This window comes from Saimiri boliviensis, chromosome 4, assembly GCF_048565385.1.
Source record: "Saimiri boliviensis isolate mSaiBol1 chromosome 4, mSaiBol1.pri, whole genome shotgun sequence".
NCBI lineage: Eukaryota > Metazoa > Chordata > Mammalia > Primates > Cebidae > Saimiri > Saimiri boliviensis.
The window spans coordinates 116,525,961-116,553,055 of record NC_133452.1 but is presented as its reverse complement, the minus strand read 5'-3'; the positions used below and the strand labels follow the sequence as shown (position 1 = coordinate 116,553,055).

At 38.5% G+C, this 27,095-nt stretch overlaps 2 protein-coding genes across 4 annotated transcripts in view; both read left to right on the top strand.

The window, feature by feature from the left end:
- Nucleotides 1–17,768, top strand: part of FAM135A (family with sequence similarity 135 member A) — a 154,524-nt gene extending 136,756 nt beyond the window's left edge. For all 3 annotated transcript variants that reach the window (XM_074398106.1, XM_074398108.1, XM_074398107.1), the window contains 2 exons: nucleotides 13,873–13,986; nucleotides 15,896–17,768. In XM_074398106.1, the coding sequence (XP_074254207.1) occupies nucleotides 13,873–13,986; nucleotides 15,896–16,101 (320 nt within the window). In that variant the 3' untranslated portion in view covers nucleotides 16,102–17,768. The remainder of the gene's footprint in view (nucleotides 1–13,872; nucleotides 13,987–15,895) is intronic.
- A 5,614-nt stretch (nucleotides 17,769–23,382) lies between these two features.
- SDHAF4 (succinate dehydrogenase complex assembly factor 4) overlaps nucleotides 23,383–27,095 on the top strand; it is a 37,887-nt gene continuing 34,174 nt past the window's right edge. The window contains exon 1 of the mRNA XM_003926337.3: nucleotides 23,383–23,478. Within this exon, the coding sequence (XP_003926386.1) occupies nucleotides 23,415–23,478 (64 nt within the window). The 5' untranslated portion in view covers nucleotides 23,383–23,414. The remainder of the gene's footprint in view (nucleotides 23,479–27,095) is intronic.

Here is a 27,095-nt window from a genome sequence, read left to right as displayed (position 1 = left end):
AGCAGTGATTTACTTCCAATTATGTGGTCAGTTTTAGAGTAGGTGTGATGTGGTGCTGAGAAGAATGTATATTCTGTCAATTCAGGGTGCAGAGTTCTGTAAATGTCTATTAGGTTTGCTTGTTCCAGGTCTGAGTTCAAGTCCTGGATATCCTTGTTAATTTTCTATCTGGTTCATCTGCCTAATATTGACAAAGGGGTGTTATAGTCTCCCACTATTATCATGTGGGAGTCTAAGTCTCTTTGTAAGTCATTAAGAACTTGCCTTATGTATCTGGGTACTCCTGTATTGGGTGCGTATATAGTTAGGATCGTTAGCTCTTCTTGTTGCATTGATCCTTTTACCATTATGTAATGTCGTTCTTTGTCTCTTTTGATCTTTCTAGGTATAAAGTTTGTTTTATCAGAGATGAGAATTTCAACTCCTGATTATTTTTTGCTCTCCATTTGCTTGGTAAATCTTCCTCCATCTCTTTATTTTGAGCCTTTGTGTATGTGTCTTTGCATGTGAGATGGGTTTCCTGGATACAGCACACTGATGGGTTTTGGCTTTTTATCCAATTTGCCAGTCTGTTTCTTTTGATTGGGGCATTTAGCCCATTTACATTTAGGGTTAATATTATTATGTGTGAATTTGATCCTGCCATTTTGATGCTAGCTGGCTGTTTTGCCTGTTAGTTGATGCAGTTTCTTCATTGTGTTGATGCTCTTTACCATTTCATATGTTTTTGGAGTGACTGGTACTCATTGCTTTTCATGTTTAGTACCTCTTTCAGGAGCTCTTGTAAAGCAGGCCTGGTGGTGATGAAATCTCTAAGTACTTGCTTTTTTGTAAAGGATTTTATTTTTCCCACTTTTGAAGCTTAGTTTGGCTGGATATGAAATTCTGGGTTGAAAGTTCTTTAAGGATGTTGAATGTTGGCCCCCACTCTCTTCTGGCTTGTAGGGTTTCTGCTGAGAGATCTGCTGTGATTCTGATGGGCTTCCCTTTGTGGATAACCCGACCTTTCTCTCTGGTTGCCCTTAGCATTTTCTCCTTCATTTCAACCCTGGTGAATCTGACGATTATGTGCCTTGGGGTTGCTCTTCTTGAGGAATATCTTTATGGTGTTCTCTGTATTTCCTGGACTTGAATATTGGCCTGTAGGTTGGGGAAATTTTCCTGTATAATATCCTAAAGAGTATTTTCCAGCTTGGATTCATTCTCTCCGTCACATTGAGGTACACCTATCAAACATAGATTAGGTCTTTTCACATAGTCCCATATCTGTTGGAGGCTTTGTTCATTCCTTTTTACCCTTTTTTCTCTAATCTTGCCTTCTTGTTTTATTTCACTGAGTTGATCTTCGGCCTCTGATACCCTTTCTTCTGCTTGGTCAATTCAGCTGTTGAAACTTGTGTATGCTTCGTGAAGTTTTTGGTCATGTTTTTCAGCTCCATCAATTCACTTATATTCCTCTCTAAGTTGTTTATTCTCGTTAGCATTTCGTCAAATCTTTTTTCAAGGTTCTTAGTTTCTTTGCATTGGGTTAGAACATGTTCCTTTAGCTCACAGAAGTTTCTTATTACCCACCTTCTGAAGCCTGATTCTGTCAGTTCATCACACTCATTCTTTATCCAGCCTTGTTCCCTTGCTGGTGAGGAGTTGTGATCCCTTGTAGGAGGAGAGGTGTTCTGGTTTCGGGTGTTTTCACCCTTTTTGCGCCGGTTTCTTCCCATCTTTGTGGATTTATCCACTTGTCGTTTTTTGTAGTTGTTAACTTTCAGATTGGGTCTCTGAGTGGACATCCAGTTTGTTGATGATGAAGTTATTTATTTCTGTTTCTTAGTTTTTCTTCTAACAGTCAGGCCCCTCTGCTGTAGGACTGCTGAGGTCAACTCCAGGCCCTGCTTGCCTGGGGATCACCTGCAGCAGCTGCGGAGCAGTAAGGGTTGCTGGCAGTTTCTTCTTCTGCTATCTTTGTCCCAAAAGGATACCCACCAGATGTCAGTCTGAGCTCTCCTTTATAAGGTGACTCTTTGGATATACGTGGGTCAGGGAGCTGCTTGAGGAGACAGTCTGTCCTTTATAGAAGCTCAAGTGCTGCGCTGTGAGCTCCATTGTTCATTCAGAGCTGCTGGGCAGGTAACGTTTAAGTCTGCTGCAGCAGAACTCATATACCCCCCCACTTTTTTATTCCCAGGTGCTCTGTCCCTGGGAGTTAGGGCTTTATTTATGAGTTTCTGTTGTGCTGCTGCCTTTTTTCAGGACTGCCCTGCCCAGCAAGGAGGCAGCCTAGTCACTGTCTGCCTGCAGAGGCTTTGCTGAGCTACTGTGGGCTCCACCCAGCTGCCTTGTGAACTTCCCTGCAGTCCTGTTTATATAGGTGTAGTTAGAACTGCCTCAGCAATGGTGGCCCACCTTTATAATGGCAGACTCTCTCTGTAATGGCAGGCTGCCTCAGCAATGGCAAACTACCTCCATAGTGATGGACTGCGTTGGTAATGGCAGATGCCCCTCCCCAACAGAGCTGGACCATCCCGAGTTCAGCTGTGCTTGCTGTGAAACTCTCAATCCAGTTTCTGATTGCTGTTTTTTTGTGGGGGTGGGACCAGCCAAGCCTGATCACCTGGCTCCCTGCCTCAGAGCCCTTTTTTTTTTTTTTTTTTTTTTTTTCAGTTGAACGGATGACTCTGTCTCCCAGGTGTTCCAGTCACCTGTTGAAAAGGCGCCAGGATCTGTGTTATTTCCCATGTGGTGACCCACTGTGCCGGCTGAAACAGCCGCTTGGAGATTCGTGGCACTTTTTTGCCCGGGAATCTCCTGGCCTGGCTCCCTGTTTCAGTCCCCTTTTTTATCAGTTGAATGGGTGACTCTGTGTCCCAGGAGCTCCAGTCGCCAGCTAAAACTGCTCCCAGACCCGTGTATTTTGTATGGAGAACCGCTGCGCCGGGGCACTGGCAAAACAGCCATGCCGGCAAAAACAGCTGCGCCAGCCAAAACAGCCATGCTGGTGACCCATAGGGATCCTCCGCCTGGGAATCTCCTGCTCTGTGGGCAATAAAAATCTGTCTGGAAATGCGGCGTCCACCCTCACTGCTTTCTCTGGGAGCTGCAATCCTGAGCTGCTCCTAATTGGTCATCTTAGAACCTCTCAGGAAATTTTTTTAACAGAACTTTTATCTAAATGCTGATATCAGCTATAAAAATTATTTGAGTGACTTAAAATTGTTTTTATGTTTTAAGATTTTTGTTTGTACTCACGAGTTTATTAGTTTACACTTGAATTGAATTAATGTCCATTTTGGAAAAAAATATTAAAGAGTATTGTTTTCTGGCTGGGTGCAGTAGCTCATGCCTGTAATCCCAGCACTTTGAGAAGCCGGCTGAGTTGGGTGGATCACCTGAAGTCAGGAGTTTGAGATCAGTCTGGCCAGCATGGTGAAACCCTGTCTCTACTAAAAATACAAAAAATTAGGCAGATGTGGTGGGGCACACCTGTAATCCCAGCTACTCAGCAGCCTGAGGCAGGAGAATCACTTGAACCCAGGAGTTGGTGGCTACAGTGAACCGAGATGCCACTATACTCCAGCCTGGGCAACAGAGCAAGACTCCGTCTCAAAAAGAAAAAGAGTACTATTTTTTAATTGTGACAGATGCATTGGTTAATACTAAAATATTGGAAAAATAACAGCTAATACATATGTAACATTTACCATGTTCTAGGTACAATTTAAACACATAGACATATTAGCTTATTTTAACCCTCTGGGGTAGGAATATTGTCCCCATTTTGCAGATGAGGACACTGAAGCACAGAGAGATTGAATGACTTGCCTGAGGTTGCTTAACTTTATGAAAAGCTAGTAAGCATTTGTGCATGGTTCACACTGCATCATGTTCAACCAATAATGGTACATTTTCAAGAACTTAAGAAGCTACTTCTAGTTGTACTTTTAAATAACAAGTATTTCAATTTATTTTAAAATTATAATTTTGTAGAGGTTGAAACAGTTCTCTATTTCATGTGGCGTGTTTGAGTTTTTGGGGAGGTTTTGGGAGGCCACATCTAGTGAATTGTGAGAAATTAGTAGTCTGTCCCTAGAAAGTTGCTATTCCTTTATATTTACATATAATTACTTTATTCACAAAATAGAATATATAGGTTCACATCAAACAAGTTAAATAAAACAGGAAAACATAGAACAAAGGAAAAGCATATTTAACCAATATGCTATTCTTAAGTGTTTTAAAACAATAAAAGTGATCATTTCTTTTTTATATTTTATTATTCTAAAGCTACATTCTTAGATGCTCTAGTTTGATTATTGCTTCAGTTTCTTCTGAACAGCGAATTTTCCATTGCTTTGAAAAAGCCTAAAATTATTTGTCTAAATCAAAATCCAGCCTTTTTCTCTTTTGCCTTTTTTATTTAAGCAAGGCCTCCTCTGTGGGTCTTCCTTTTGAAACAGTATTTTTCTGTGCAACATATTATTAGTGAATAGCTTTCCTTTATTGAAAGCTGTTCACTATTTTAAAATGAAGAAACCTTTTTAAAACCTTAAAATAATTTGTAAAACAATTGATAAATACCGTATTTTTTAGAAAAATCATGAATTTATTGGGTGAGAAATTACCTTTTTGTGAACACAGTGGAACTGGTAAAGCGTTACAGAAATGTTGCTTTTAAAGGGAAATCATCTATGTCAATGAAGGAATTACAATGATAAACATTCATTAAATTTTTATAGCAACTTTTGACAAAACCTATGGTATTCTTCAGATTGGTAATAGAATATGTAAATAATTTGCAGATGGCACACAAGCATCTCAGCATTGAATAGCAGGGGAAAGAAAGATGAAGGAGCTAGAGCAATGTAGAAAGTAAAATAAATGTATAATATGTTGACATTAGATGACACCAGTGTTGAAGTAGTCGAGATATATTACTAAAGCAGAGAGAGGAATCATGGGCACTCTGACATTCTGTAATAAGGACTCAAAATAGCCAAATAAGAATCTATTCATTGTTGGAATTTCAAAAACAAAATATCCTATTTTAAGATCTTCCTAAAAACACCTGCCTTAGAGTCTTTTTACCAACTGTTGAATTCTGACAAATAAAGTATAACAATTAAAGAAAGCTCCTGCTGTCCTACTGTGGCACGAAGTACTCTTCGTATCCAGAAGATTACAGAGGGATTTAATCATAGGTGTCACTTTTGATTTGTAAATAATATGTATATTTTGTTTCTGAAAGTGCGGGAAAGAACCAGCATCAGCTAACATTATTTTAGGAAGAAAATTCATTCAAATTTATTCAAAATGAGTAAAAAATAGTTTAATATTGTTTAGAATATGTTAGTTTTAAAAGCACAGAGTTTTCTTAGCTTCAGCACTACTGACATTCTGGGCTGGAGAATTCTGTTTTCAGGGGTTGTCGTGAACATTGCAGCATGCTTGGCAGCATCTCTTGCCTCTGCCCCCAGATGCCAGTAGCACATACACCTTTCTACCCTCAGCGGTGACAACCAAAAATAATCTTCAGATGCTGCAGAATATTCCTTGGGGGAAAAATCACCAGTTTAGAACCACTGCTCTCGACAGTTCCAGAGGGTAAACACCAAATGACTCAATGTGAATTTCATTAAAACTCTGAAGTTTTAGAACAAATGAGTAGCCAGAAGAATTGGAAAGACTTAAGATTATGAAGATGAAAGTTGCAATTAAGGTGTTCATATACCAATCACATTATTATATAGTCCAGAGCGATATGGAGGATTTATTTTAATCTTTTTCTTGGTAAAAAGTAGCAATATAACTACAAATTTTTCTGGTTAAACCATGTTATCCTATAAATGGGGAAATCGTGTCAGTTCCCAAAATTAAAGGTAACATTCAACAAATAATTATGCATTTCAGGGGCTCAGTGAAGTTAACCCACAACCTAGTTAACTAGGTTGTCTTTGAGAAGCTAGAATCAAGGTAAGTGCAGAAAAGATGAACCTAGAATATTAGCTCCCAAAATAAAGACTTAAAACATTTTTGTTGGCTGAACTTAATTCAGATGAAGTACTACCATAACTCCTACCAGCACTGCCACTCTAGAGTCAGCTGTGCTTCACTTTGAGTTTCTGCCTTCTGTAGCCAACACTGCTAGACAAGAAATTGAAACCAAAAGATTCAAAAAGGGCCATAATATATTTAACTAACTTGGTTCTTTGCTAATATAAAAAGCAAACCTGTGCGAAAGCACAACATTAGAAGTAATAATGTTTGTTGAATGACTAGAAAACTGATTACCAAGTTTAAAATGCATTTTTAAAGTACAGTACTGATGTAAGAATCACATTTAGAAGTACAACAACATAGTGTATTTAATCAGTATTAGAATTTTAAAATTTATTTTATGATCATGAAATCTAAGAGTGAATGGGTATCTTTGAAATCCTCTGAATAATCTTTACTGATTTTGCCCGCTTCCACTGAGCTGCATGAACATGAGGAGCCATAGACACTTCTTCCAGAAATCTCAGTCTAAATCAGTAATTTCTAACCTTAGTGATGTTTTTCTGGAGAAGTACATCAGAATCTCTATAAAGAGCTATTTTGAAAAATGTCTTTAATTTTATTGAGAAAAATATAATTCCTTTTATTCTTACAAATACAGAAATAAAGCTTTCAAAAATCTTGATCAGTGGGAAATGTGTGAGGAAGTTTTAATGATCATGTAATTTGGCAAATATATAATTAATTCACACAGCAAACATCTAGAGCTGGTGATATGTAATATCGTTTATGCCTGTATTAGGAACTGCTGTTCCTAATACATAACAACCCAACAGAGAAAAAAAAATGAGCAAAAGAGAAAAGAGGTCAGCACTTTTCACACTTTGGGAGGTTGAGATGGGCAGATCACAAGGTCAGGAGATAGAGACCATCCTGGCCAACATGATGAAACCTCGTCTCTACTAGAAATGCAAAAATTAGCTGGGCATGGTGGTTCACGCCTGTAATTGCTGAACCTGGGAGGCGGAGATTGCAGTGAGCCTAGATTGTGCCACTGCATTCCAGCCTCGTGACAGAGGGAGACCCCATCTCAAAAAAGAAAGAGAGGGAGAGAGAAAAAGGCAGTTACCAAAAACTAAAATAAAAATTTTAAAAAATATACATATATATGGAAGGCCAATAAACAATAAGTTAATCATTTTTGTCATTAGGTTGGTAAAATGTAAAAGATACAGTATTGATGAGTGTGTGAAACAGAAACCTTCATATATTAATAATGGAAGGGGAAATTTTACTATCTTTTTGGAGAGTACATTTGTCAGAATTTTAAGAATTTATTCAACAATTTCCTTCAGGGGTTTTTCCTACAGAAATCTCACACAATTAGGTTTAGGCTATTCATTGCAGTGTTCTACTGTTTTTATGTCCCCTCCCCTCTGAAGTGGAATGAATATAAATGTCCTTCACTAGGGAAATAGGAGACATAGTAAACATTAATCCTGGTAATTCCATGTAATAATTTTTAAAAACGAGGTAAATATATTCGTACAAGCATGAAAAGCTGTCCCCAAAGTATTAAGTAAAAAAAGACAAAATAATATAACTATTATAATACCAGTTACATTTTTAAATGAAAAATTGTGTGTATACCAAGAAAGGAATTTGTAACAAAATACAGATTTGCCTTGGACATACTGTGGATTTGGTTCCAGATCACCATAAAAAAAGGTGAGTCACATGAATTTTTTTGGTTTCCCAGAACGTATAAAAGTTATGTTTACACTATACTGTAGTCAGAATGTGCCATAGCATTATATCTTTTTAAAAAAGTATGCATACTTTAATTTAAAAATACTTTATTATTAAAAATGCTAATGATTGTCTGAGCCTTCAGCTAGTCATAATGTTTTTGCCAATCAGAGTAGTGGTTGCTGAAAATTAAAGTGGCTATGGCAGTTTCTTAAATTACAATCACAGTGAAGTTTGCTGCATTAATTGACTCTTTCACAAAAGGTATCTCAGTAGCATGTGATGCTGTTTGATAGTATTTTACCTGGTAGAACTTCTTTCAAAATTAGTCCTCTCAAACCCTGCCACCGCTTTTTCAACTATGTTTATGTAATATTCCAAATCTTTTGTTGTTATTTCAACAATGTTTATAGCATTTTCACCACAAGTAGCTTCCATCTCAAGAAACGACTTTCTCTGTTCATCTGTAACAAGCAACTTTTCATCTATTCAAGTTTGATCATGAGATTGCAGCAATTCAGTCACATCTTCAGGTTCCAATTCTAATTCTAGTTCTCTTGCTACTTCCACCACATCTGCGGTTATTTTCTCCACTCAAGTCTTGACTTCCACAAAGTTATCCATGAAGGTTGGAATTAGCCTCTTCCAAATTTCTGTTCATGTAGACATTTTGACCTCCCATAAATCATGAATGTTCTTAATGGCATTTATAATGGTGAATTTTTTCCAAAAGGTTTTCATTTTACTTTGCTCAGCTCCATCAGAGGAATCACTACCTATGGCAGTTATCACCTTACAAAATGTATTTCTAAAGTAATAAGACTTGAAAGTCAAAATAATCGTGGATCACATGGGTTGCAGAATAGATTGTGTTAGCAGACATGGAAACATCATTAATCTCCTTATGTATCTCCATGAGAGGTCTTGGTTGAATAGGTGCATTGTTAATAAGCAGTAATATTTTGAAAGGAATCTTTTTTTCTGAGTTGTAGGTCTCAAATCTGGGCTTAAAATACCCTGTAACCCATGCTGTAAATAGATGTGCTGTAATCCAGGCTTTGTTGTTCCATTAATAGAATACAGACAGTAGACTTCGTGTAATTGTTAAGGGCTCCTGGATTTTAGGAATGATGAGTATTGGTTTCAAGGTCCCAGCTGCCTTAACCCCTAAAAAGGAGTCAGCCTGCCCTTTGAAGCCAGGCATTGATGCCTCTCTAGCTATAAAGTCATGGATGGCATCTTCTTTCAATAGAAGGCAATATTGTCAACATTGAAAATCTGTTTTTTTACTGTAGCCTTGTCATCATATACCTTAGCTAGATCTTCCAGATAATTTGCTGCAGCTTCTTTATCAGCAGTTGCTGCCTCACCTTCCACTTTTATGTTATGGAGACAACTTTCCTTCAATTTCTGCTAGCTTCCAACTATTTTCTGCAGCTTCCTCATTTTCCCCAGCCTTGAGAGAATTGAAGAGTTGGGGTCCTGCTCTGGAGTAAGCTTTGGCTAAGGGGATGTTTCAGCAGGTTTTTTTTATCCATGCCATCCAGACTTTCTCCATATCAACAATAAAGCTGTTTTGCTTTCTCATCATTTGTGTATTCACTGGAGTAGCCCTTTTAATTTCCTTCAATAACTTTTCCTTTGCATTCACATCTTGACTAACTCTTTGATACATGAAGCCTGCTTTTCAACCTATCTTGCTTTTGACATGCCTTCCTCACTAAGCTTAATCATTTCCAGCTTTTAATTTAAAGTAAGAAACAGAGTCAGACATGGTGGCTCATGCCTGTAATCCCAGAACTTTGCAAGGCCAAGGCTGGGGATCATTGAAGCCTAGGAGTTTGAGATCAGCCTGGGAAACAAAAAATTATCCCATGTATTGTCGCATACCTGTTGTTTCAGCTACCTGGGAGGTTGAGGTAGGAGGATCCCTTGAGCTCAAAAGATAAGAGGCTGCAGTGAGTCATGATTACACCTTTGCAGTGTAGCCTGAGTCAGAGTGAATCCCTGTCTCAAAAAATAAAAATAGTTAATATGAGAGACATGTGACTTTTCCTTTCACTTGAACGTTTACAGGCCATTGTGGGGTTATTGATAGGCCCAATTTCCATATAGCTGTGTCTCAGGTACTAGAGAGGCCCAAGGAGAGAGAAATACGGGCAATGGTCAGTTGGAGCAGTCAGAGTACAGTCCATAAGTTCACCCTCTTATATGGGCATAGTTCATGGCATTACAGAACAATTTCAATAGTAACATCAAAGATAACTGATCACAGATTACCATAACAGATACAAGAATAATGAAAAAGTCTGAAATACTGTAAGAATTACCAAAATATGACACAGAGACACAGAGTATGTACTGTTGGAAAAATCATGCCAGTGGACTTGCTCAACACAGGCTTGATCCACCCACTTCAGCCTCCCAAAGTTCTGGGATTATAGACATGAGCTACTGTGCCCAGCCCATTTTTTTTCCTTTTAAGGATGGGAATGTTATGGTTTTAGTGGACATATAAGCCATACGAAAGGGAAAATTGATAGCAAGAGACAGCTACTAGAGTCATGTTCTTAAATAGGAGAGATTAGGACCGAGTATAACATGAAAGGGCTGGCCTTAGGTGGGAGAATGGTCACTTGGTCAATAGGAACAAGAGTGAAGGTAGAACATACAGGTGTGATAGGTGGATGGGTGTGGAAGTTCTTTTAATTTCTTTTTAATTCTCTTAATTCTTTATTCTCAATGAAATAGGAAGCAGATCATAAGCTAAGAGTGAAGGAAGTAGAATACACTGCCAGTTTAAGGAAAAACTGTCATTTAGGAAAGTATAAAAATGTAGAGAGTTGAGCAAGGCTTCCATAGACTGGGCAGCACACAGCTCTGTCTGAAGTGGTAGATTGTGGACTAGTTCATGTAGACCTGATATGAATGGCACCCCAGGAGTTGTGCAATATGGTAGTCCTTTATAAAAACATAAATGTATACCTCTTTGAGAAGTGAAAAAGCCAATTGCACTAATGTTATGTGACTGGTTTCATGGAGCTAGGGATATAATTTTAGTAGTGTCACACCCAGATTCAAAAAGTACAGTGCCTAAAACAACTTGGGTACAAATGAAGTGGTTTTCACATTTTTGCCTTGTTTACATCTTAAAAGAATTTTGAAAACCTTTGTGTCTCATATGATTTTAGGATGACACCTAAAGAAAATGTTCTGTACATTTAAATAGTTGCAAAGGGTGTATTTTCTGGCATATTGAGCAGTATATACGTACTTTAGTTATATTTCCTTTTTTTTTTGGAGACAGAGTTTTGCCCTGTCACCCAGGCTGGTGTCAAGTGGCATGATCCCACCTCATTACAACCACCACCTCCCGGATTCAAGCAATTCTCCTGCCTCAGCCTCTGGTGTAGCTGGGACTACAGGCACATACCATTGCACCTGGCTTAAGTTTTTGTATTTTTAGTAGATACAGTGTCTCACCACATTGGCCAGGATGGTCTCTTAATTCCTGATCTCAGGCGATCCACCCACCTCAGCCTCCCAAGTGCTAGGATTATAGGCATGAGCCACTGTGCTTGGCCATTAATTGTATTTTCATAAAATAGAAAGTCTCTGCTCATTCTATTGGAGTTACAGATTTAGCTCATCCAAATTATGGGAAACATGTGCCATAAAATGCAATTGGCAAAGCCATTTCTCACTGTCAAACAGTCAAGGCAAACTGACTTTTTGACAGAAAAAGTTAGACTTTATATTTTGTTTGGTTTTCTAGAGACTCATACCGTAGGGCTATATACCTTAAGATGTGAAATAGATTGGAGAAATAATATCTTTCTCTTATAAAGTGGGAGAAAGGCAAGTCACTTTTAGAAAAGAGCTCATCTGGAGGTTGGGATCTAGAAATCAATTTTCTTTTTTTCTTTTTTCTTTTTTTATTTTTAGAGACAAGGTCTTGCTGTCACCTGGGCTGGAGTGCAGTGCTACAGCCATGGCTTACTGCACCTCCTGGGCTCAAGCAATGCTCCCACTTCAGCCTCCTGAGTAACTAAGACTACAGTCATGAAGTACTACACCTGGCTAATTTTCATATTTTTTGTAGAGACAGGGCCTCACTTTGTTGCCCAGGCTGGTTTCAAACTCCTGGGCTCAGGCAGTTTTCCCTGATCCACCTCCCAAAGTTCTGAGATTACAGGCGTGAGCCATCTCGCCCAGTCTGGAAATCAGTTTTCTTAAAGCTGTATACACCTATCTAAACCATAGAAAGTCTTAGGTGACTCCAGGGGTAAATGTGTGAATACCTGTGCTCTAGGTATTCACAAAGTAGCACTGTTAGTGTTGAAGATACTGATATCAAATTGTGTCATGAGATGTGAGAATGAATGGGAAAAATCATTTTTTCTTAATATTTTATACAATATTATTTTAAACGTGTTCAATTGACTTCTGTAAACATTTGATTATTTCATATTTCTCCTTAGGATTGTATACATTCAAAATGCCATCTCCCCCAAAAAAAGTGATATAGTCTCATTAGGAAAAAAGAGGGATGGCCTTATTTTTGGCATAGATAGTATCATACAGTCATACTTGGCTGTGTGTGAATCCATACTCTTCTCAAGATTAAGATCCTTAGGTCAGGCATGGTGGTTCATTCCTGTAATCCCAGCTCTTTGAGAGGCCAAGGCAGGTGGATCACTTTGAAGCTAGGAGTTCAAGACCAGCCTGGCCAACATGGTGAAACCCCGACTCTACTTAAAATACAAAAGTTAGCCAGGTGTGGTGGCCCACCCCTGTAATTCCAGCTACTTAAGAGGCTGAAGCATGAGAATCACTTGAATCCGGGAGGCAGAGGTTGCAGTGAGCCAATATTGTGCCACTGCACTCCAGCCTGGGCAACAGAGTGAGACTCTGCCTAAAAAAAAAAAAAAAAAAAGATCCTTGAGTTTCATGGGAGAAATGAAAAGTCTACAAAGTCCTCCTACATTTTTGATCCACAATAGTTCCCATAATTGCCCTGTCTCCAAAAATCCAAATGGCAGTAGGCATACAGTACCAAAATTTTACTGGAACATTCTAAGACAAAATTTCATGTACTACACACCCACATTATAACATATTACCATATTGATTTGTGTCTTATTTAATAATTACATACTTTTTTACTTACTAGTTCAAGCCAAATAGTAAAATTAGAACATTGCTAGTACTAAAGAGGTCAAGAACATGGTTTTAGTACTTAAATGAGTTAATTTGCAGAATATCTCAACATCCTAACCCCCAAATTCACCTAGTTAACTAAAAATGAAAATAGAGGGACCTGATAAAAATCTGTGGATGAATCACAAAACCTATTATTATTACTGAAAAATAAAAGCTTGTGTCCTTCTGACATCATACAATCCCAGCACTTTGAGAGGCTTGGTGGGCAGATCACGAGGTCAGGAGTTCAAGACCAGCCCGACCAATATGGTGAAACCCCGTCTCAACTGAAAGTACAAAAATTAGCTGGGCGTGGTGGCAGGCACCTATAGTCCCAGCTACTCGGGAGCTGAGGCAGGAGAATCCCTTGAATTGGGAGGCAAAAGTTACAGTGAGCCAAGATTGTACCACTGCACTCCAGCCTAGACGAAAAAGCAAGGCTACATCTCAAAGAAAGAAAAAAAAATTAAGAAAACATAAGTCATATTAAGCAATTGTCATAAATGAAAGTAAAAGCTTTAAATGGTTTCCTGTGGGGTGTTTTGTTTGTTTTAATGAGAAAGTATAATTTTGTTTCTTTTGAAATAGTCCCAAATATTGATAAATACCTTTTAGAAGATAAGAATGTCATGAAATACTTTAAATAGAACATTAGTCCACGTATTCTCTTTCCCCCCATCTCCACACCACTGAGCAACAGTGCTTGCTCCCAGTGCAAAACACACATTCTCATATCAGCACCAAGACTGCATAACAGTCAAGTGGGTTTTTTCTAAAGAACATATTGAAATTTGGAGAAAAGATTCATCAAGTATTGAAAAAGTCAGAAACTCAGTACTGCTAAGGAAGTTTATTTTTTGGTCGCTTAATATGGTACTAATAACTTGTTTTAAATCTGGTTAACCACTGCATTATAATTTATTCTATTCACAGGGCTTCATTATTTCAAAAACGTTGTCTTAGTGGGATCGCTACAGGATCGATACGTTCCTTATCACTCTGCCCGCATTGAAATGTGCAAAACAGCTTTAAAGGACAAACAATCAGGTAATGCAATGAAAGTATTTCAGAGAGTTACAGCTATTAATGAGCTCTCCAAAATTTTTCTTGTGGTCACTTTTTCTCCTGTCACCCTTCTCTTTCCTGTTACTTCCTTTCCATCCACTTATATTAACAGCTATCCTCCTTCATTTTTCTTCCTTTCTTCTCACCTACCACGTGAACTGTCTTTACCAATGAAGTAGTTCTTTCATCTGATTACAAATTCCTCTCTATTTTGCTGCCTCAAAAGTAGTTCATACTTTGATTTTCTCTGAATTACTAGGATCGACAATTGTGGTCATCATTGTCGCATGTTCTGCTGTATCTCACTTTTACGCAAAGGTGGCAGCAAGGATTTGCCCCTCTTTACTGATAGTAAATGATAAAAATAGTAAAATATAGTAAATGATAAAGACTTTATTTGTTCTTTTGCTATTTGTGAATAACAAATTTAAATTATAGCTATTTGGAGCTAGAAGGAGACTCGAGTCCTGTTTGTTCATTTTATAAATAAGGCCCATAGATACTAAGTGGCTTAGCCAAAGTCAGTTAATTACAGGCTTAGGTCAAGAACCTGGGTCTCATGCCTCTCTCAGTGTTGCCTCAGTTCCGGTTTTGGAATGAGGCTGATTTTAAACTCTTAATTCTTTATTTTTCTACATTGTGGCAGTGAACAGCTCCTTAAGGCAAGAACTCTTAAGCACAATTTTTATTGGCAGTGCCTAACGTGGTACCTGCTACATGGTCAGTATTCTGTTCACTTAGAAAATGTTGATTATACATTTGTGACATCAGAATAACCTTTTCTTCTGTTCTAGCAAAGGCTAGAGTCCACCTAAGGAAAAAATTCAGAAGATGTTTAACCTTCAGATAAATGTCCTTTGTTTTAGCAGTGGGATTCTGTGCCATGGGGGGGCAGGGGAAATCAAATGTTGAAAACATGTTTGGACTTCCTGTATTAACATATTTTTAAAATAGCTTGGAACCACAAATCCAACTTGACTCACAATGAAAACTAAGAGGAGAGGTGGGAGTAAAAAGTGTTTTGATGAGTATGTATTATATCGGTCTTTCTCTTAAACACCTCTCTTTTCTAGATCTGATTGTGCTTCTGTGTACTCTTCCTTTCTTGTCATTCCTCAGGCAGCATCCTTCCTGTCGTCTGAAATTTAATATTTACCTCTCTAAAGCTCACAGGTTCCATGGACACTGTTAGTACTCATTAGTGATATAGTAGTACATAAGTGCTATAAATGTTTTTCCCCTTATAAGGCAGTTTATACATTTATGTACATATATTCTAATCTTTACCTTTTATGTGCTTAGTATGACCTCAGTAAATCCATTGTAAGAATTAGCAAAACATAGGTTGGGCACAGTGGCTCATGCCTGTAATCCCAGCACTTTGGGAGGCCCAGGCAGGTGGATCACTAGGTCAGGCATTCAAGACCAGCCTGGCCAACATGGCTAAACCCTGTCTCTACTAAAAATACAAAAATTAACCAGGCATGGTGGTGCACACCTGTAATCCCAGCTGCTCAGGAGGCTGAAACAGGAGAATGGCTTGAACTCAGGAGGTGGAGGTTGCAGTGAGCTGAGAGTGCATCATTGCACTCCAGCCTGGTCAACAAGAGCGAAACTCCATCTCAATAAAAAAGAAAAAAATTAAATTTCAAAAATAATGTATATTAAATCTGTTACTTCCACTTAACTTGATAATGTGATTACTTATATTTTCTATAAACAGTCCCAAAAATGATAGTTGAAGAAAAACTAAACCTTTTTTAAAAGCCATTTTTCTGCTTTATCTGGAAATAATGTAACTAGATTTTATAACTTACCTAAAAATTGGCATAGTTTTTTTTTTCAATTACTTGTGTGAACTAATTTTCCTTTTTTTCTGGTTATTTCACAGGACAGATATATTCAGAAATGATCCACAACTTGCTTCGCCCAGTTCTGCAAAGCAAGGACTGTAATTTGGTTCGCTACAATGTCATCAATGCATTGCCCAATACAGCTGATTCACTCATTGGGAGAGCTGCACATATAGCTGTTCTTGATTCGGAAATATTTTTAGAGAAATTCTTTCTGGTTGCTGCCCTCAAATATTTCCAATAGTATAAAAGCATTGTTAGCAACTGGACAATTACCTCATTCAACAATGTTTTAAATAATGTATTATATTAAAATGTAGATGCTGATAAGTTCTAAGAAATATTTATACCTTTTTATATGGAAGATAATTTATATCATCCATGTTTAGAGCTTTTTAAACATCAACTTTACTTTCTAGGTAATGTGGCTGTGCAATATTTTTTTAATTTTATCTTTTTACTTTTCTATTACTTTTTCATATATTTTGCTACCTAAGTATTTCAGTGAAACTTTAAGCCCATACCTATGTCTGATTTTACTATTGGCCTTCCACAATTCTTACATCAGACTACATTATATTAGAGAACATTATTGCTAGAATAGCATGGGATTTAAAATTTTCTAATACTGGGGTATCATTTAGTTAATTATAAATTTTACTTCTCACATTTTACTGTGTTTTAACTGGAAATAAAATTATGGCTGCTACAATATATTTTTTGAAATCAACTTCTGTAGTTCTAAAATACACCTTTATCATACAGTCAAACCAGGTAGTTCATATATGACAGTGTCATAAAAGTTTTCTATAAAGTCATTACTGTTGCTAAGCATATGTCATGCCTATTAAAATATATTTTCTACTGGTGAGTTCAATATTATTTCTCATAATGACTTTTATTACTGGAAATTTCCTTTTCATGTTGGCAGCATATAAAAGATTTTTGAATGTTTGAATGCCCTCCGCCTCGATTTGGTTGGAATTTTTGCTAAATTGATAATGTTGCTTGAACTTTCTGACTACATTTTCTTTAACTTTTTTCATGGCCTTCCTTAAATGTACATAATTAAATGTTGAAATTTATGAAATACTTTTATGAATTTAGATAATTTTTAAATATTAAAATTTATTGAACTAAAAATTAATGTAAATAAAATAATTCATGTTAAAAATGGAACAGAATAATTAACTTTACATGTTTGGTGATACAGATGCAAATGTTTTGATATATGGAGATGTTGAGTCTTTTGACTTTACTAAAGGTGCTGAATAGCATTAAATTCACTATTTTTCTTTTCTGTTTTACTTGTGAAAATAAAAATGCACTAAGATTGGTAGAAGTTCTGTTTGCACTCACTAATTGTGACAGACAGAAGTTTTGTAAGTATGTATTGTATAATCAATGCATGTTTATCTTTAGCATTGTGTTATTGCCCCTGGTGTTAATAAATGAACAAATGGCTATCTGAAGGGACAGCCACAACACTTGTAATCCTTTGCTTATTCTCAGAATACTAGAGGTATATATATTTTATTTCTAATATAGGCCAGCCTGTTGTATCATTTGTATAATTTACATCTTTTGTTTATATTATTATAGTTAAAATAATTTTGATTGCTACTGATTATTATTTACTTTTAGAAAGTACTCAAAATTTTCATAAATATCCCAAGTGCATTATAACTAGAAAATGTAAATATATACACTAGCCACCACATATTTTTGCCAAACACATTTTTAATATTTATATATCTTTACTCTGAGTTTGAAATATGCATATTCTAAGTTTAGAAAATTTTCAGATTTGTCAAAGGACTCATTCTTAATCATATAACTAGTATTCAAGTGGAAATTGCTCTTATAATTAGTTGATTAGTTTTTTGTTATTTTAATACAGTTTTAAAAGCACATCTGTGTTCATGGTTAAAAATCTAACAAATTTAATTTCTTTAATTTATCTGGGAAACCATCACACACTATTCACCTCCAAATTCAAATTGTGGGAGATAAGGTGGAGTTCTGGGGGAGAGAGGAAACAATTATCTGAAATGGTATTACTGACACTTACTTTAGAGAATGAATCTCTTTCAGGTATACCATTAAGAGTTCTTGGTTGCAGACAACAACAGAGAATTATGATCAACTTAAGCAGAAAAAGAACTTACTGGAAGAGGATCAGGTAACTCAAAAGAATTGATGGCTGGAGAGCTGGGTTTGGAAAACAAGAGAAACCAAAGGAAAGTAGATGACCCGAGTCATAGCCAAGTTCCGATGACCTCAAAAAGAGCTGGATGACCCTGAAAACTGGATTTCAAGTACTTCTTTTACTATTTCAGATTCAAAGTGTGGTAGATTGTCCAACTGACCAAGTTTAAGTCTTGTGCCAGTGCTTGAGCTGTCCGGCATCAAAGACAGCAGGTGTATCTGACCTTGTTTCCACAGTAGAAAATGGGACCTTTTATTCTACCAAGGTTAACCAAACATATGAAATGGGTTTGATGACAGCACCAAATACAAAAACACTTCAGACGTACTATAGTCCATTTTGTCTTCCCAACATCTGCAAGCACAATTCTCCCCATATTTACACATTTAAAATGCATCTTTCTGACATGGTACTACTATCCCTCTTCCAGTTTTAAGTCCAGGGCCTCAGTGTGATGTCCTCTGATTCTGTAATAATCTCATCTCAACAGTTTGCAACTCATAGACTAAATTGTGACCTAACCACCACCACCACATATTAACAGTATAATAAGATAGGAAAGAAGCTGAGTATGGTGCCTTATGCCTGCAATCCCAGCACTTTGGGAGGCTGAGGTGAGAGGATCGCTTGAGCTAGAAATTCAAGATCAGCCTGGGCAACATAGCAGGACCCCATCTCTAGAAAATAATTTAACCGAGCCCTGGCATGCTCCTATAGTCCCAGCTACTTGGAAGGCTGAGGTGGGAGGATCACTTGAATCCAGGAGTTCAAGGCTGCAATGAGCCACTGAACTACAGCCTGGGTGACAGGGGGAACCCCAACTCAAATATGTGTAATACATAAGAAATAGAAAATTACATAAACATGCATGAGCCAGTGAAGAAGAAAATAAAATAGAGCAGTACTTTGCAAGTATCCTTGGCGAGAATTACCTGGACTACTTTTAAAAATACACATTTCAGGACTCTATTACAGACCAACTGAATCAGAATTTTCAGGATAGTGTAAAGGCAGCGTCATGTTTTATGTCCCGGGCTTCTCTAATAACACATCACAAATACAGTTCTCAGTTCTGTCACTGGTCTTGAATATGGATGGTTATGACTTACCACCACTGCCACCTATTTTCTGTTTTCTTTGTGTTAAACCAGCACCTCTGCTGATCAGATTTATTTATCCAGTGGATGACAAGGGATCTGAGGTGTGGGTGGTCTTGCCTATATATAGTTATAATAGTCTTATATGTAACTTTTACCATTAAGCATGGTATTTTTTAAAATAAAATATTAAAACATGGTATTGTGAGGAGGTATTACAGGAGATCTCTGACTTCTGGTCATTCTCTTCTCCCTACACTCTCTTCTCCATGGTCATCAGGGCCAATCATTCCAGCTAGCACCATCACCACTTTCTCTAACCTTAACTAGAGAAATGAGGTCAAAATGGCCAGGTGGCAAGTCCAGCTAGACACACAAATTGCTAATACCAACAGAGCCTGGACACATAGAGACAGCCAGCAAGAGCATTGAAGATCTTATCCTACTTACAAGATTACAGGCTAGGTTGCTGCAGTTTCATGGATGCTGACAGGATACTCCTGGGTAAAAGATAAAACAGCTTTATACAGCAAAATAGAAGCCAGAGTGTCAACATATTTACATCAGTTCCTGTAGCCCAGTTCCCACACTGTGATGCAGAGGGCCAGATGACACCTGTGCACATGGGGGGTTGCATTACAGGAAAAGAATTCAGGTTCAAGAATCAAGCAGTTTTTGAGCAAACAACAAAATGAGCTAGTCATTTTCCCCCAGGGAGCAGCAGTTAAATGGTCGGAATGCTGTGATTGCCTTGACCTACTTAGGTGCCTATATGACTAGCTACAGAAACTGCTCAGTATCAGGAGATGGATAAAACTTGCAGTCTGGTAAGTCTGCAATTACTAAATGCACTCAGTAATATACAGGCATGTTCAGGGGCCATGACAGCTTGTCTCTTTTCTCCCACAATGGAAAACAAAATATATTTGTATCAGTGTATCAGATGCAATAGTAAAATGTTAGCTCCTTTTCTACTCTGATCTCTGTTACTCTGTCAACAGAAAAGGTATCACCAAATACTGTTAATTCATTTGGAACATATGACAAATCCTTTACGGCAGTATCCCAAAGTGTATTTTCTCACCTGGTTCCAACACAACCTTCAATAAGGCTGCCCATCATTCCATAAAACCAGTCGCTCTTGGATGATGGAATACGTAAGACTGAATCCTTCAGTCTTTAGTCCCCTGCTTTACATCTTTCACAGCAGAATGAGTTCTTTGGTCCAGAAGCAATGTTGTATAGGATACTGTATTAAATGCATGGAGTAGTGTGTAAAGGTATTCAATGAGTCCACAGAGGGAGTGTATAATAAGCATGAATCAGGGAAAGGAATCTAAATGCAGAGTAATTGTCTGTTCCTATAAGAAGAAATTGCTACCTCCTTCATAATAGTAGGATTTCGCTGTAATCACACCTGCCACCCAGGCCACAAAAAAGCATATCAGGGGATCAAGTTGGTCACTGCAGTTGGCAAATAGTGGTAGTAACCAATCAATCATGACAGAAGAAAGATGATGTTAAAAGTACATGTATGTCTCCATTCTTGCCACCATGGCTACCTTTTTACTGAGTCCACAGCTGTTGGGGGGACAGGGAAGGAGGCTGAGTCATGTCCATAGAATGGGTCACTGTTGCAGCCCTTGTGTAATCCCCTTTTGAGGGTGGGCTGGACCTAATGATAGGATACAGTAGAAGTGGCGGGATGGCACTCTCGAGATTACAGAAGGTCAGTGCTTCCATCTTCATGGTCTTCCTTGCTCTTTGGTTCATTTGTCCTATGGAAAGCCAGCTGCCATGTTGCAAGATAGCCTTTAGAGAAGCCCACTTAACAAATAACTGAGAAAGTTTCCAGTCCAAAGTCCACAAGGAACCAAATCTTGCCAATAATCATGTGAATGAGCTTGGAAGCAGATCTTCCCTTAGTTGTGCATTTATATGAGACTGGGACTCCAGCCAACAGCTTGGCTGCAACCTCATTTAAGACCCAGAAACAACTGTCACTCTGGCTTCTAGATTCGTGGCCCACAAAAACTGTGAAAGAGTAACAGTTTATCATTTTAAGCCAATAAATTTGGGATAATTTGTGAGGCGGCAATAGATAACTAATAATAACCTTGTTCTGATTAAGAGCACTTCTGCAATGGGAGCCTTTTCTTTTTAACATTCAATAGGACCCAAATGTTTTTATGTTTTGAGGCTACTTTGAGAGGTTCTATTCCAAAGACCTATTCCAGAACTTTTATATTCCTAGTTCCTAGCCACTTGACAAACCAGCCACTGCCTATGAAATGATATCAATTTTTATCTCAAGCCATATCTCTTTTTAGGCAAAGCATACAAGATAAGCTAAATTCTGGCCAGGCGCAGTGGCTCACATCATCTGTAATCCCAGCACTTTGGGAGGCCAAGATGGGTGGATCCCTTGAGGCCAGGAGTTCAAAACTAGCCTGGCCAACATGGCAAACCCTGTGTCTAAAAACAGAAAAATCAGCCAGGCGTATTGGCGTGTGCCTGTCAAAAAAAATAAAATAAGCTAAGTTCTGCATGCTGGAAAGAATTTTCTTACCCTCTGCTGTTCCTTGAGGGCCTCTGTTAAAAGGAGCTCTAAATATGAAAAGCAGTCAGTTGCCTGCTGGGCCAGTTTATTGAGCAAAGCCACCACCGAACTTTGAATTTTTTCCTCAGTCAACTAGTCACAAGGAATTAATCATCAAACTGTAGATATAAGCTAAAGGTCAAAAGCATGACCTTAGGAGTGTGAGCTCCCTGCAAATGAAAACTGTTTCGGTTTTTACTCTGGCTCAGTTCTGTGTATCCCACTTTCTCTCTTTTTTCTTTTCTTTTCTTTTTTTGACATGGTGTCTTGCTCTGTCTCCCAGGCTGGAGTGCAGTGGCATAATTTCTGCTCACCTGCCTCCCAGGTTCAAGCAATTTTTCTACCTCAGCTTCCCAAGTAGCACAGGTGCATGACACCACATCCAGATAATTTTTGTATTTTTACTAGAGACGGGGTTTCACCATGTTGGCCAGAGTAGTCTCAAACTCCTGACCTCAGGTGATGATCCACCTGCCTCGGCCTCAAAAAGTGCTGGGATTATAGGAGTGAGCCACTGTGCCTGGCCCTCTTTCTCTTCGTGAAAAGATCTCCTTATCCAGAAGAACCAGATAATTCTTAGTTCGTGATGAGAAACTTTGATTGCATAGCGACCTGATGTCACATGGTCAAGACATTACCAAGGCCCAATAGCTAGCCAGAAACTTTTTTTTTTTTAAGAAAAGATAAAATTCCAGAATTCTGGGGGCCTTCACTGAGATTTTGTAAAGATTTCCACGACTTGCACAAAACATCCAGGTCTGCCACATCCACTCAACACTGTTAGAGCTGTTGGAATGTAAGGGTCAAGTGGCAGAGCTCCTTGCACTGGAGGCTGGCCTGGATGGAGAGAGAGCCTTCTCTTGCTCTGCACCTCACTGAAAACTGTTGCCTTTCATATCATCAGGTTAGTCGGTCAGAGCTGATGAATTAGGAGCTGACTGAACAAAGGTTTAAAACACAAAACAGAGCCGGGCTTGGTGGCTCACGCCTGTAATCCCAGGACTTTGGGAGGCCGAGGCGGGTGGATCACGAGGTCAAGAGAACAAGACCATCCTGGTCAACATGGTGAAACCCCGTCTCTACTAAAAATACAAAAAATTAGCTGGGCATGGTGGCACGTGCCTGTAATCCCAGCTACTGAGGAGGCTGAGGCAGGAGAATTGCCTGAACCCAGGAGGCGGAGGTTGCGATGAGCCGAGATTGTGCCATTGCACTCCAGCCTGGGTAACAAGAGCGAAACTCCGTCTCAAAAAAAAAAAAAAAAAAAACAGAGGGAGAACTAGGTAAAAGACGCATTTTACATGAGTGAGAGAGTAAAAGGTACTCAATCTTTGTACACTATAAAAGAAATCTTCCACGGGACCTTTCGGCTCAGACTGACAGGCATGAACAGCATTATTCTCTCATCTAACTTCAGCCACGACTTGGCGTTTTAACACGGAGTTCCAGGTAGCTTGGGTCTTTCTTGGCGAAATGGCCGAGCCCTGCCTCACTCCTTTTCTGCTGGAGCCTGCGCCCAGAGAGCGGATTCCTAAAGCCGGCCACAGGGGCCCCGCCTACGGAGGCCCCGCCCAGCCCCTCCAGGCCCCGTCCTGCCATTTGCTCCGCCCCCTACTGCTTTGCGCCTGCGCAGAGCTCGGGGAGTCGGCGCCATGACCCCATCAAGGCTTCACGGGTTCCTTTGCAGGGTCTCGGGCACCGCATGGAGAACGGCAAGTAAGCACCTGGCCTCGGGGCCACGGCCGCGGGCGGGGTCTTGAAGGTCCAAGCGCGGAGAGAGGCGCCTCCCGCGGAGGAAGTCGAGTGTGTCCCGAACGTTCGGGGGCGCCAGGGGCTGCCCAGCTTCTCCCACCCAGCAGACCACACCGTGGCCTGGGCAGGTGCCTGCAGCGTCCCGGGTCTCGGGTGGGACTGGAGCGAGAAGATCGCTAAGGCCCTTGCAGCCTGGAGGTCCGCTTCCCGCCGGAAACGCGGTGGCCCAGCGGTACCACAAACATTCCGGGTTGTTCCTTTGGGAGCTCGCAGAGGTGTACCACACTTTGATGTCCCTGAGAAAAATGGAAAAGAAGGCGCTTTGGGAATGGGAGTCATTGATTTACTTATTTATTTACATCCAAAAAAAAAAAATTACTTACATCATTATTAACAGTAATGGGCGCTCCTGGTCCAGCCTCCAACAGAAAAGGATTTGTGGCAGTTTACAGTTTTTAAAATGGGAAAAGTGCAAAAGTGAGTCAAAGGCAAATAAGTATAACGTAAATTAGATGAAGCCAGAATTGTTAGTAAAGAAAAAGCATTCATGCTTTCAATAAAACCAACATTTTAAAACCCACTTTTGTTGGAAATTTTTCTCAAGATACTAGATAGCAGCCCAGATTATGCGAAACAGTTTTAATTTATGACACATGGAGAAGTTATGTAAATTGAAAACAGTTATTGCCCTCATTGTAAATGGCACTGGATTTCCATGCAATTTGTTTTCCCTTGTGCAATCATTTTCCCCAAATACAAACATTTTACTTAATTGTGTAAGTGTTAAATGGTCCAGAAACTAATAATACAGAACGTGAAATTCCCACATTATTCAAACCTCAAGGTAATAACGTTAAAATTTTGTAAGGTTCTTTTAACATCCCCCTTTCACTAGTTTTAAACAATTATGAAGTATTCGATACATATATATACATACATACACACATGTATATGTATATATGTAGCACACAGGTAAGCTATGAAGCACAACCAGCATCTAAGAACTCATTCTCCAATTTGAGAAATAGTCTCCATTGCCAAGGTCTCTATGTGCTGCTGCTTCCTGATATAACTGTGCAACTGTGTTTTTAGTCTTCATAGAAGTGGTGTCATATTGTTGACTTTCCTTTTTTCAGCTAACGCTGTGTTTTGTGATTGATCCACATTGATAGATGAAGTTGTCATTATTCATTAAATTCAATTGTGTGAACATATGATAACATTTTCCACTGCCCTTCTCAAAGGATGTTTGGGTAATTCTAGAAACACCAAGATTGGCTGCTACACATTCTTGTGTACCTTACTTGTGCATTAGTGAGAGTGGAATTCCTGGAGTATGATATAGGTCTTTTGAATTTTACAATATGATGCCAAAGTGTAACCACATTTTCTAAATCTATAGCAATTTTCACTTGTGCCAGCAGTATATTAGAGTTCCTGTTGCTCCACAAACTTGCCAAAACTTAGTTTTGTCTTAAGTTTTAATTTTTGGCAGCCTAGAGGGTGATGAAATGATATCTCATTGTGATTTTGCTTTTCTGTGATTAAAGAAGTTAAAACATTTTTTCCAATAATAACTTACCGTGAAATATCTTTCTTTTTTTTTTTTTGAGACAGAGTTTCTTGATGCCTAGGCTGGAGTGCAATGAGATCTCAGCTTACTAAAACCTCTGCCTCCTGAGTTCAAATGATTCTCCTGCCTCAGCCTCTCGAGTAGCTGAGATTACAGGCGCCTGCCGCCATGCCCAGCTAATTTTTGTATTTTTAATACAGACGAGGTTTCACCATGACCTCAGGTGATCTACCCACCTCAGCCTCACAAAGTGCTGGGGTTACAGGCTTGAGCCACTGTGCATGGCCTTTTTTCTTAACAGATTGTTTCTTATTTACATTCTTTACATGTATTTGTGTACCAAACTTTTTTAGTTATGTAAGTGTCAAATATCTCACTTTGTGGTTTGTTTCTGTCACTACTAGGCAGAATAGAATAATGGGCCTGCATGTGCAATCATGCAGCTTCAATATAAAAGATATCTTTTAATAAACAGATGTTTAAAAAAAAATATTGATAATTTTATCTGTAAAATTTTGTCTTGATCCTTTTGTTTATTGCTACTGCTTGTGGTCTTGTCTAGGAAACCCTTCTCTACCCTGAAGTCATAGACATAGGCCCCTATATTTTCTTTTCAAAGGTTTATAGTTTTGCTTTTCACATTTAAGCCTTTATTCTACCAGGAATTGATTTTTGTTCATGGTGTGAGGCAGGAAACCAGTTTCTTTTTTTTTTTTTTTTATCTCAATCCCTTGTCCCAGGTTCATGCATTTATAGAACCTTTCCCCTACTGATATAATGCCAGCCGTCATAAATCAAGTTTACTTATATATATACGCATATGTTTATTTCTTGGCTTTTTTTTTAATTTCATTGACTTATTTGTCTATTCCTCTGCTGATACTGCCTGTCTTGATAACCATAACCATAACTTTGTAATAAATCTTATCATTTTCTGACTGTTGCTTATGTATAGAAACATGATGCTTAATGATTTTGTATCTAAATTACCTTATTAATTTAAATAATTTACTTGCAGATTTTGGGGAGTTTGCTACTCAGACATTCATGTTATCTACAAATAGTGACAGTCTAGTTTCTCCCTGTCTAATCCTTTTTTTTTTTTTGAGGAGTCTTGCTCCGTCACCCAGGCTGTAGTGCAGTGGCACAATCTTGGCTCACTACTACCTCCGCCTTCCAGGATCAAGTGATTCTCCTCCCTCAGCCTCTCCAGTACCTGGGATTACAGGTGTGTGCTGCCATGCCTGGCTAATTTTTATATATTTTTTGTAGAGATGGGGTTTTGCGGTGTTAGCCAGGCTGATCTTGAACTCCTGGCCTCAAGTGATCTACCCGCCTCAGTCTCTCAAAGTGGTGGGATTACAGGCTTGAGCCACCACACCCCCTCAGCCTCCCTGTCTAATCCCTATATCTTTTTCTTTCCTTGCTCAGGTGTCCAACACCTTGTTGACTAGGAGTGATGACAGCAAGCATATTTATCTTGTTTGTGATTATAAAGGGAATGCATTTGTATTTTTTCATTAAGGTATGATATTGGAATCATTTAAATAAAACTGCTACATTTTTTTTGAAAGTCACCATCTCCTAATAACTTTTAAGGCATATTTTATAAACGAATCCTCAGGGAAGACTTGTAGCTATCTCCCAAATAACTCTGTTCTTTTAAACAAAAAAAAAATTACCTTCTTTTTGTTGTTGTTGTAACTCTTTATTTTGGATTTACATTTACTGACTGGATTTGATGATCCATAACTGTGGGTCTTCAGTCCAAGCCTTCTACACTCCCTTCCTTTGTGAAATAAAATTTCATGAAATATGAGAAAAAAAGGTGTGATATTAGCTACAGTTATACCCTTTTCTGTTTAAGGAAGTCCCTTTCTACATAGGATTTTGGGATTTTTAAAAATTTTGTTTATGTATTTGATTTTCTTTTGTTTGTTTGTTTGTTTGTTTGTTTGTTTTGAGATGGAGTCTCCTCTGTCACCCAGGCTGGAGTGCAGTGTTGTGA